General features: G+C 36.4%; 1 protein-coding gene across 1 annotated transcript in view; it reads right to left on the bottom strand.

The window, feature by feature from the left end:
• Positions 1-5,806: 5,806 nt before the first annotated feature.
• LOC107694902 (protein kinase C alpha type-like) overlaps positions 5,807-13,244 on the bottom strand; it is a 121,730-nt gene continuing 114,292 nt past the window's right edge. The window contains exons 16-18 of the mRNA XM_016494616.1: positions 12,826-12,933; positions 10,135-10,275; positions 5,807-7,422 (exon numbers count right to left, since the gene is read on the bottom strand). Of these exons, the coding sequence (XP_016350102.1) occupies positions 7,258-7,422; positions 10,135-10,275; positions 12,826-12,933 (414 nt within the window). The 3' untranslated portion in view covers positions 5,807-7,257. The remainder of the gene's footprint in view (positions 7,423-10,134; positions 10,276-12,825; positions 12,934-13,244) is intronic.

A 13,244-nucleotide genomic window follows, 5' to 3' on the forward strand; every position in this document is an offset into this window, starting at 1 on the left:
TTTAGCGGGAACGGTCAGGTCGGGAAGAAAATTATTCTAAGCGCACAGCGGGTGAACAAAGAGTGAATATATAGCGGTAGCGGGTGGGTGCGGAATATAACCTAGTGTAACGGGTATAACTATTAAGAGAGAATATTATTGTTGTTGCTATTTCATAGTTAATATGTCGTTAGGTCCTGTAGTCTGTTATGATGCAGTACCGAAAGACTCCAGCAGAGGGTGGGGCGAGCATAGAGAGTTAATAACACGGGTTCCCTTCCCCCACTCATAATACAGAAGTTGAGGGAAACGCAACAAGTGTTCGTGTCTGTCTGTTGAAAATATCTATATCCCCCTTTTTCAGGGAGACTACATTTGGAGGCACCGCTGGGATTGTTGAAGTGAGGTTGGTGTCCTGTAACAGAGGAGGTGACCACACTCCAACATTCTACAAAATTGACCCAGGTGGTAGACAGCGCAGTGTGTTGGCTGTGGAAGTGGTGGGAGTCCCGTCCGGCCCAAGGTGCATTCTGAGGTGCTTAATTCACTAGGGAGGCAACACTAGGGAGGCAAGACAAAACGCAAACCCATAGTTCAACCCATGACTCATCTGCCAAAATGGAGTCAGAGATTGAAAACTTGCCATTTGAGATTAAAGGATCGTTATTTCAGCTTACCATTGAACAGTTGGTAATAGTGATATTCAAATGAGTTTGAGTATATACAATGTTCGTATAATTGTTATATGTCTGTATTGTGAAAAAGGGATGAGATTGAGTCGCACATGGCGAAGGTGATCTATCAGGAACGGAGTGCAACAGAGCTTTATAAACAACTCACCACAGAGGTTCAGTACAATAAGGAAACCCCGCAGAACTTTTTAATTAGAGCGATGGACCTCAGGCAAAAAATATTGTTTGCATCACAAGAGGCAGAGTCAAATCTGAAGTATGATCCTGTACTTGTACAGAGCATGTTTATGCACACTATACTTACAGGTCTGCAGAATGATAACATCAAAAGTGACCTCCAACCCTACCTGCAGCAACCTACCACCTCGGATGAGCTGCTTCTAGAGAGACTCAATATAGCCTGTGGGCATGAGAAAGAGAGACAAAATAAGAGGCGGCAGACACCACAGAGGCCAGCAGGTATGCACATTGCACAGTCCAGTGATAGCAATGGAGATAGAAAACAGACAGCCCAGCAGCAGACTGTTACCCTGGCCGCTCTTCATCAAAATGGCAGGCTAGTACTGGACTACCATGGTGGTGCATGTCCTAGGTGAGTTGTGGCACCGGCACAGTTTCAACAGAGATTTGCACCACAGAGATACCCCATGCCCCGTCCTAGGCCTAGGTGTTTTGGGTGCCAGCAGCGAGGTGAAGAATACTGCCAGCATTGTTACAGGTGTGGAAGTGACGAACATGTTCGTGCTGGTTGCAGGAGATACCAGGGACAACCTGACATGGTGAGAGAGGCCCCTTTAAATGGAGAGCGGCTGCCCCCGAGGGACAGGGAGTAGCTGAGTTGGCCAGAATGTCCCATAGGATTGTCAGCTGGGAAAAAAAGAGAAATGGGTCAGGACAAAGGAGAAACCAGAGCTTACACACACAACCAAGAATCCAACAAACACACTCATGCAAAACTATCACTGACCAAAGGAAAAATGTGAAGACAAAGAAGCAGTCTACGGTGCCTGAATTGGTTGGGAAGAAGTGTCTTGTCAACTGCTATATACAGGGACAGAGAACTCAGGTGCTTTGGGACACAGGTTCACAGGTGTCTGCTGTCGATGAGACGTGGAAAGCTGAAAACTTACTGGACATTCAGTTGAAAGACATAGCAGAGATAGTCGACCCAGATAACCCCTTGCAAATTGAAGCAGCTAATGGCACAGAGATGCCATATGCGGGTTGGGTAGAAGTGACCGTTAGACTGGTTGGCAGTACTGCAGAATTTAATGTTCCTATGCTCGTCTGGGATATTCCTAAGGATAGTGTCTGCTGAAGGAAACAAAATGGACCCCGCCGACACCGCTGCCATCAGGGTTCTGAAAGAGAAGAGACCAAATACAGTTGGTGAGTTGAGACAAGTGATGGGGTCACGGACCGACAACGACACAACGACTGTTTGTATGCGTACTTTGTCATTGCTCTTGTATTATTGGTTTGAGGTAGATGATGTAGTCTGTGCCATGACTGTTGTTATGTTAAGGATGTTGGATGTTGTATTTGGGGTAATGTGTTATGGGTGTTGCAGAGGCTGATTAATGCCATAAACGTTAACGCTTATACGTAGGGGGTTGTCAGACCGACATATAAAACAACAAATTTGACCGACATAATTTTTTTGAGCTTGATGTGTAGGGTCGGGTAAATCTGAAACCGCTAAAAATAATCACACACACACACACAAAAAAACCGTAGACAAAACTCAACAAAACAGTTTTTAAAGTTCTAAAAAAATCTAGGACCTTTATAAGGCAGTGCGTGCCATCGTAAAGAATGTAAATATATCCCTCACAGACTCGTTTTCCTCCGCGTAAATGGATGAAAGCACCACCGTGGACGTAAATGGTCCATGGATGCACCACTTGAGACTTTATTATGGATGTTGAGGTTTATATGGTCTGTGGAAATCTTTGGGGAAATGAGTGTCCTGCTTCACTATGAATAATTGGATTACTGTAAAGTAAAAGACCCACACACAGATGCTTCTGACAGTGGACAGACACACATTCAAAACTTGTAAATGGTCTGCATAGCGTTTTAATCCATAGCAGTGTGGAATTTTGATTGAGTGTTAACTGCAAATAAAAATATTTTTCTGTGAATGTGTCAATGGAAAAATCCTGTTGGTCTACTGTAAATGTGCTGGTAAGACAACTGACAATTCCTGTTGAAAAAAAACAGCAAATGCTGGTTAGGTTTGTTTTGAAGCATGGCTGCTGGTTTGAGATGGTCATGTGCTGGTCCTAAGCAACTAGCTCCTGCTCAGGACCAGCTTAAATCAGCTCATGACCAGCTAAGAACAAGCTCAAACCAGCAGCCATGCTTCGAAACATACCTAACCAGCATATGCTGTTTTTTTTAACAGGGATGTCCTGAGCTTCTGGATAAAATATATAGAATGACCATTTTATGTTTCTTTTGACTCTGTTTGCATTAAAAAAAAAAAAGATCTGCACCTTGCTCTGGTGCATGAGACACGATAACAGATCACCACAGTCAGTGTCAGCTTCTTCTTCAATAAGGGACATCAACAGACTTGAGTTTCATTTTCCCTTCTTTATTTGCAATATCATACATTAGGTATAAATGGCAACAAGGATTGCATGGAACAGCATATATTCTTTTAAGACAACAAAGGCAGGGCTAACATACACTGCTACAAAATACATTTTACTTGGTTTATTTATATGTTATGGATCAATATTATTTATAAGAACAGAGATAGTGCTTTGGGTTCAATTCAGGACCTTGCTATTTGAGAGACAAAGGGAGCAAAATAAGGCATTCTGTTGATTTCGTCCTCTAAATGAAAATGAAAAATTCAACAGATGGAAATAAAACAGGTGGACTGAATCACACAAAGCAAAAGGACAACAGGGTGATGTACCATCCAATCTACACATAAAGAACAACACAAAGTAATGAAAAAATAGTATGATAAAATGAGAAGCAAAGTTCTTGCTCTCCTCTTCGACAAACACAAAACTTAATAGTACCGGAACAAACATGAATTGCTGACTAATTGGGAAAGGTAATTCCACCGTGTTTTTTATAATATGGGTGTAATTAATTAACAATTATAATTGATGACAAGAGATGACTAAAGAAGCAGATACAGTTCATTTAAAGGGATAGTTCACCCCATTCTGTCATTTACTCACTCCCATGTCTTTCCAAACCTGTATAACTTTCTATCTTCTGTGGAAGAAGATATTCTAATAAACATCAATATTTTTTATACAATGGTAACCAAAACTGTTTTGGCTACTAACAATCTTCAAAATATCTTATTTTGTGTTCCACAGATTTTGAACATCATGAGGGTGAGTAAATGATGACAAACTTTCCATTTTTGGGTGAAATTTTCCTGCAAGGGAAAGCTAAACAACTGAGGCAAACAAGCAATAATGTTAACATTTCATTCATCCATTTGTTCATGTATTCAATCATTAATTAAGTAGCACAGGAATAGAAAGAATTGGGCAAGGCAGATGGATCATCTTACAGTAGAGGAAACTCAAAGCATGCCATGTTAAACCTGTTTTTAAAAAATGGCTATGCAACTTTCTTTACAACAGCCAAGGTAGTACACATGATTGAATGTCAGATACACAAAGCAAGAGATGCTCTGTTGCGATCTCAAGAGCAGTAACCGCATTCAGTTAACAGTACAGCTACATGAGACTAGTGCTCAAAATACTGGATTCAATACTGGCAAACATCGTTGTGGCTACGCAGTTAGTGCAACACTGGTCCTGCTGGGTTCAGTATGGCACTGACGCAAAGCAGGTTTTTGGAAAGACCCAAGAAAAGAAAGATGGGAGTTTGCATATGATTTCAACAGATGTTTTTAGCACTGATGGGATTTTACGGCAAGATCAACATTATTAAATCCACAGAAATAAAAGAGAAGACATAAGTGAGCTGATCTAAACTACAGGAATGGTGCTAAATTTCCATATATTTGCTGTTACGTGACAAAAAAAGGGAACAAATATCAAACTGGCAAGTATATTAGTGCTAGAAGAAAACTGACACCTGTGATCTAAAATCTAAACAAGCCGATTGTCCCATGTGTGATTTTCATCTAATTCTGAAATTTATTACATAATTTGCATTACTTCTAACAGCAGAAAAAGATGGGAAGAAGAACATACAGAATATCACAAACAATATAAAGCAAAACAAAACAAAACAAAATATACAATATCGACATTAAAATAATTGAAATTGAGAGTTACACTATTAAATATGTGAATGGAGACAAATGTATCATATGTATCTGGCTTGTTCATACTCCATGCTGTAATAAGCTTATAATCTCAATTTTATATTCCATTGATAACAAAACATTCCTCATAAATACACACAAATCTTTTCAAGTGGATCCTTTTCATACCAAAACATGCAAGCAAAGGCAAGTTATCAGACCATAGTAGGATGCCAGCAGCCAATCGGCTCACATTTTAAAATGGAATCCGATCAGGTCACACATAACAGCCAAAAGCAAAGGTGTTTTGAAAGTACAGTTGAAAAATCGAATGGCGAAAGCACATTTGTAAAGGATTTCATTATGCAAAGTACAAGGTCATTTCCATGTCATATTACAATGTCTACAACAGTACACACCAATGATAACAATTACACAAATATCTACCTGAATATTAGCATTATAGTAGCTGACTGTGTAATGATGTGGTTAATACAAAATTACACATTTAAAAGGGACAATGATAATTAAAATGTGGACTATTAAACCAATGATAACAATTACACAAATATCTACCTGAATATTAGCATTATAGTAGCTGACTGTGTAATGATGTGGTTAATACAAAATTACACATTTAAAAGGGACAATGATAATTAAAATGTGGACTATTAAAGTGACTAAAAACATTTAAACCAGATAATAATTGTACTTCAGTTTTAGGGTAAAGGGACAGTTCACCCAAAATGAAAATTCTGTCATTTACTCATGCTGGAAACCAAACTACAAATTCTATGGAGGTTAATGGCTACTGATAACTGTTTGGTTACGAACGTTCTTCAAAATATCTTCTTTTGTGTTCAACAGAATAAAGAAACTCATACAGGTTCGGAACAACTTGAGGGTGAGTAAACAATGACAGAATTTCCATTTTTGAGCTATTGCCTTAATGCAAACTTGCTTTCATTCTTTTCCCTCAGTTGTAAATTTGCCCTAATGTCACAGAAATGTCACCTTTGTAATGTAATGAAGTCACATTTAATTGGTATAAAAGGTTCTTATACTGTTTAAATAGCATGTATTATTAAGTATAACCAAAATGTTGAAGCAGCAAGAGGAGAAATATGACATAACGATGTTACATTTTACCGTCAATTATGTTAAATCCAAACATGATGTAAATGTCATTCTGCAGGTATAGCAGGGATGAACATTTAGTATTCAATATTTACTTATATGCAGACAATGAGAATTTGAGAACAACATAATTAGAGCTTGACATAAATGCCAACACTTAAATATTTCTCCCTCTCATAATATCTCTCATTACTGAAACAAAACACACACGCACAAAATTTTCTCATGTTCACAGGATATTTTCTACTATGGCAAAAACGAGGATATTTTAAAAACATTTGGTGAATTAAATGGATAACGAGGTAATACCTTTATTATTGTCATTTTTATGGGTAAAAGTGTATATGTGTTTACTGTGAGATAAAACGCATGAAACATAAAACCCTTGAAACATGAAACCTTTCATAACATCTCACGCATCCAAAGCTCTGATTGTGGATTGTAGAAACTCTTGGCACGCTTATTTTATTTATTTTTTTTACCATAGAACAAACAGAAAATGCAAACAAGTGTTAAACTGGAGTGCCAAGTTGTCATGTCATACCCGAAATATGTGCAAATATTACACAGAGATGTTTGGTATTTTATTTAAAACATTTAACGACACTTACAATGAGAAAACACTGGAGACTCCAAAAAGTGAGTACTTAAACTGACACCAGAATAATTCTGTAAATAGATAAATTGGTATAGTACTACGGGGAAGGCAGAAACCCCATTGGCTTTGGCGATTACCTTTAGAAATCCTGAATGGGAAGACTTAGGAAGTCTTAGGAAGCACACAACTCTATATCTGTTATGGGGCTTTGGGCAGATGTGGCAAGATCATGCTGTGTCAGCCACCAGTGGCTTGAGATAAGATGGCGTCCTAGACTTTTAAATACTGGTCTGCACTAAGTCAAACAAACAGTTTGTAATGTAAACAGCACTTCCTAACCAGAATTTAAGTGTTAAAAAAAATCTCTCAATCAATTTTCAATCATTAAGGTCAACTCTTCGACTGGCCTACATTGAAATGATGTGAAAAAAGTGAAGAAGAATTGCCAGATTTTTAAACAAGACAAAACAAAAAGACTGGACATAATTTAAGATGCGAGTTGTGGTTTTGATTTAACATTTGTTAGATAAAAGGGTAAAGGCAAGGGCAGAGTTTTGGGGTAGTAGGTAGATTCACATTCATTCCCTCTTTTTCCCATTTTATTCACTGTTGATGATGGAGGGATGGATGAATTGAAGGTTGATGAAGGAAAATCCATCAAATTCAGCCTGGTCGATGTTGGCGATAACCAGCTCATCAGGAGGGGTCAGTTGTGGCTGTGTGCGTGTGAAGAACTTGTCAAAGTTCTCTGCCCCCTTTCCACACTATTAAAAAAAGGTAGCGAGAGAGAGAGAGATTACAATAAAGATTAATTTTGACAGTTTATTGTAACACTACAACCATGTAGTGTTAATCATATCACATACAGACACAGATGACACAGTCCAAGGTTCGTAAAACACATTGTAACGCAGACAGCAAACATAGTTTAAAGTTAGACTGTTTTATGTTTGGTTGGTGTTTGTATCTTTCATATTTTCCATGACAGGCTCACGAGTACTTCTGCACCTCATAAGCATCTTGACAACTTAACTAAACTACTGTAAGTAGAAGGAACATTAATACCTGGCACTCAATCTATAATTTAGTATACTTCTTTAACCTCCATACCATGTGTATGAAAAAGTACCAGAAGCACATTTATAATAACCCTATTATTATGACTAATAAATGATTCAAAGCTCCTCATCAATGATATATATACATGTGTGGTTTATAAGGTGTGCAGGTTACGGATCCTTTTTGTTAGGGCTTTCATGAATTGTTTTAACACAAGAACAACATTTACTTGTATGACTTCACTCAATGTTTAAAAGAAGGCCGTCAATTTAACACAATAATGAATTACAAAGAATTATTAAAAAATATGTGTGTGAACAAAATTAATACTTTTAATCATGCCCCTGTTCGTAAAGGAATTTTCCCTCCATCGAAGCAGTTCAAGAACTGCAAAAAGTGACACAGCAGCCATTTCATGCATGTGTACACAGACCAACAACTAAAAGATAGTGCAGACTGATCTAAGTGATTTGTGATTACTTTGATCAATTAATTTGCATACCATGTAATTAAAAAATATCTTTAATCGACTGACGTCCGAAATTTAATGTACACAAACAGTTACAAGAAAGAAAGAAAGGATATGGACTTTCCTTTTGTAAAGCTGCCAGATTCTATAAGACATGCAGCTCAAGATGTGCCTTAAAATAGAAGACAACCCTCCCCCTTGTATGATATTTGAAAGGAGAGATGAATGGTGACTCAAAAACTGAGAGAAATGGTCAAATGTAAATGCCTTGTCATGCTCTCTTATGAGGAAGATCTTCCCATCATATGTGAATGATGAGACACTGAGGGGGATTCTATCTGGTTGTGTTCTAACAAGCATGCAGATCAATTAAAGTTGCAACTGTCATAATCACACACAAACACAGAGACCATAAAAAAAGCCATTTTTCAGACACAGAGGTCCATGTAGGGCACTTCCTACGTCAGCAGTGGAACTAATGATTGGCTAAATGTTTAAAATGGTAGCTGTGCTGAATTAAGCCTGTTTAACCCCCACCATTAGTGTGAAAGGGACATGGGCTCTGTCTCTGGCCTACTTTTGACCATGAGAGGAAGCTGCAGTTCAGCTTCAGGATGTCCTGAGGGGACATCAGACAATTGTTGAAAACAAACAAACAAAAATATTAAAAGTGACAGGTGATGTTCATAACACACTCACACTAACACAGAAGACTAAAAAATAGGACATCATAAGAAACAAGTACTCGAGACAAACTAACCATTCTCTTCTTTTCTGGTTTGTCCCCAGTGATGTGACAGAATGACCTATTCAAAGATATATGTGTGGGAGAGCATGTGTGCTTGTGAAGGGGAAACAACTACAGTATGACCCAATTTAGAAGTCATATGAATCAAGCTCATCCCTCTCTCTCGCTCTCGCCCACTCATACAACACACACACACACACACACACATTGTGTTTCCATGTTTTATGGTGACATTCCATAGGCGAAATGGTTTTTATACTGTACAAACTGTATGTGCTATTGCCCTACACCAACCCTACCCCTAAACGTAAAACACCAAGAACAATCTAAGCTATTTAATATGACAAATGGCTCTATCTCGGCAAAATATTCTCACTTCCTCCACAGGCGCTGTCTCAGAAAGGCAATACCAATTCATAACATTTAAAAGTTTAAAAAAACAAAACAAAAAAAAAACAGTGAAAACTAGAATTATTAGAACAAATATCAGAAGGCACAGAAATTATAAATAGCAATAAGCATTCATCAGGACAGGCAGATGATTACACATTAGTGTCATTGGTTTTCATTGCATTGCATTTTATTGCATTGTAATTTTTACAGAAAAAATGTTATAGTAAAAACCTGGTAATTGGTTAACTTTATATACTTAATAAAGTTACTTTACCATATACTGTGAACATTACTGTAATTTTACTGTTACATACTGTCATGATTGTTATGTGATTGTTACTTTTATAATTTTGGATATAAAAAATTATATGGACAGTGCACATATTGTACCGCCTGTATTATCATGGTGGTTATCAGTGCATTCTTAGGTAAAAATGGTTTTGGTAGTTCAAGTAGACTATTATATTAACATATCACTTTATAAAATATACAGTTATACGTATACGCACCAATATTCCATCCCATAATACCTGAAACACTTTCTTAAAGTGTTTTTTATTTTTTATTATTTTTTTAAGTGAATTTCTGGCAAACAGAAATATACAGAAATATAATAACATTTACTCTCCTGTATCTTAATCACCATAATTATTTTGCAATATTTTAATATTCATGCCTTTTCAGGGCCACTTCACCATTAAAACTTTCAGTCATTAAAACCCAGCAAGAGCTCTTAGTTTTTTTCATCAGTATATGATAAATACACACTTAAGTGGGAAATGAATAGACCTGAATGGATTTTCTTACCACTTTGGGTTTGAATGGAGGCTGTATTTCTCTGTTTTCCAGGCGTTCCCAGTCAATCCGACGGAAGAAAGCATGTTCCCTAATATCTCTTTCCCCCTCTGGGCTGCAGCCCAGACGCTTTGAAGAGTGTTTTGTCATCAGCTGAGACACAAGACAAAATATAATCATTATTGTCTAAACAGAAAAAGGCTTAAGTTGACAGTCATAAAATTAGCACATAATATATATTTCTAGAACTAAAAAAAAGTTTTCAGTTTACAGGCATATGCTCATCTTTAAATTTCATGATAACACACAATTTCAAATGTGGGTAGACCAATTGCATGGACATGAACATTTTGTCAACAATTAGTCTAGGTTCAATTGCATATGAATGTCTATTGTGAAAGTGTAACTGGTCATCATTTCATTTTCCATTTATTCTGTGTAGTTTCTTAATATGAAGTCATAAAAAAAGATAACCCTAACAGCTAACCACCTTCAAGACATACTCATTCTCCATGGTCATGATAGACCTAAACTGCAGATAAAGATGTGTAAACTCAAATAGTAATGCTAAAATCTGTTTGTTGGTTTTTTGGGACTAATATTTGATCACACTAGTTTGGGGACCAATTCTCACTTTTAACTAACTATTAACTATGACTTTTGCCTCAATAAACTCCTAATTTGCTGCTTATTAATAGTTAGTAAGGTAGTTGTTAATTTTAGGTATTGGGTAGGATTAAGCAATCTAAAATATAATCATGCAGAATAAGGCATTAATATGTGCTTTATATGTACCAATGTACAGCCAATATGCTAATATGCATGCTAATAAGCAACTAGTTAACTGGTCCTTAAACTAAACTGTTACAGAATATTTCACAGACCCAACACGATGCAAAGAACTTTACAAACTTTGGCAATTCCAACAGCTATATGGTTCTAAGAAGTACTCAGTTTAACAGCCTGCTAACTAAAGAGAAAGTTGTCATGTTTTCATTATTAAATGGTGACTTAAATTTGCCAGGAAAATTGATTTCAGGTAAATTTCTAATTAATTATCCCCCTATAGTCCTGGGCTTTTCTAGGTCAGCTTCTCCATTAGTAAGCGGCACAGTTTATAAGACACACACACAAATTTCAAAACACCCAGAAATGAAAACAGATGAACTTATAGCTCTACCACTGACAAAAAGACAGAAGGTGATAGAGAACATTATAAAAGTGAGACAGTGTGTGATGACACAAATCATCAGCTGTGCTGTGTCCTGCTTGCACCATTATTTCTTTCTTTACCTAGCAGGATGTTCTTACAATAAAAATTGCAAAAAGTATTATGGTATTACTGTGGTATTCCTGAAAGTACCTGAAAAGTACACAGAAAAAAATAAATATGTGAAAAAAACTTTATTTCTCAAAATATTTCCTTTTTATTGAAGGCAATATCTTCTGAAATGGTTCATTCGTGTACCTGTCATTTTATCAATGTCTTTTGATTCAGACTAAGATACTGTAATGTTTGTTTGTTTGAACAAGAAAAGTGAAATGTCAAATGTTAAATGTTAACAATGTATAGATTCAGACTGTACTAACTTGCACTTAAACTGAGAAGTTGTGAGAGAATGTAATGTGAGTGTTCAGATATGTCATATAATTGCTTTATTTCTGCTAAATAGTGTGTTGGTTTGTACTGCTTAAAAGAAAATAGGATTTATTAATGAATGTATCGAATGTATGTATCGACAGTATTTTTTTAAATTATTTTTTGTCAGGTTATAGGTATCTCACTGAAAACAAAATGTTAAGATGTTCTGGAAACAGCAATTGCTGAAATACTATATTAAAGAGAAAATATGAAATCTAGTCACGTCTTTGTTGATGTTAGTGAAAATGATGAAAATAATATGTATTTCTGATTTACCACAGTAGTCAACTAAAGAAGAAATGGTCTTTCACTCTCACTCTAAAAATCTGGCAAGGCAAAACAGTTAAAAGTTTTGGTCTTTAGTCAGACTGAAGATGAATCCAATAACACTGCATTCATGGCAAATGAAACCTCAACGCTGATAAGACTTTTATTAAAAATGAAACCAGGTTTGTGTGTTTTTATCTAAATTGGATCAGCTCCTGCAGTGAATTTCTGATGGGCAGTGGATTTCTGAGCAGATGCATGTAATATGAGTGATTAAAAGAAGTGAAGTGACATTTTTTTCTGTTCTATACATTTCAGTAACTTTCAGTGAACGTAATTTAAGATATACTGATATCAAATGTCAGTGTATTTCTGTAGGAACGATCTTGGATTCATGGGAACCTATGAACTGGTTTTTGGAATGACCCAGGTCTCTTCTTCTGAGATATATCCTCCTCATTTGTCAGGTATTAAATGAGCCCCTAAACTTGTACTTTCTGGTCTCAGCCACAAACATCCATTGTTCTGGAGAATGCAAAGTCTTAAACTATTAAGTCAAGAAGTCTACAACTATTTTCAGAGGCTAAGATGAAAAATAGAGACATCAAAATAGAAGAACAATGTATTGGTGAATTTTTGTTCCTTGTTCTTAACTAACTAGAGACCAAAAATCCTCCTTTCCCCCCCAGATTTTCTCTCTCCACTGTGAAAATATTGAATCAAAATGAGAAGTCATACTGGTTCAGTTGGGCTTTAGAACCTGAAACATTCTGCCTTTATGTGTCAGAACTTACCCCTTTGCAGATGGAAACTGCTTCTTTGGACATGGATTTAGGGTAGGAGACATTGTGCTCCATAATGGACTGAAAAAGTTCGTCTTCATCCTCACCATCAAACGGAGGCTGAGAAGAGAGAGAGAGAAAAAAGAGAACATATTCAACATGAAATTAAAATGAATATTAAGTATATATCCTGATATATAAATGTGGAAACTCTTGCACTCTTCACATGTGGCATTATAGAATTTAAATTAAGCTTACCCTTACAAAAAGTACAATTGCGCTAGCATAAAATATACCATGCATTATTCGAAGGACCTTATAGTACCATTTAAATACCATGAAAGAGTACCATGATATTACCATCTTGATACATCACTGACAACTGGTACCACCAGAGTGCTTTAAAAAAAAAAAAAAAAAAAATTTTATTT

The sequence above is a fragment of the Sinocyclocheilus anshuiensis genome, unplaced genomic scaffold (genome assembly GCF_001515605.1).
Source record: "Sinocyclocheilus anshuiensis isolate Anshui unplaced genomic scaffold, SAMN03320099.WGS_v1.1 scaffold3199, whole genome shotgun sequence".
NCBI classification, from domain to species: domain Eukaryota; kingdom Metazoa; phylum Chordata; class Actinopteri; order Cypriniformes; family Cyprinidae; genus Sinocyclocheilus; species Sinocyclocheilus anshuiensis.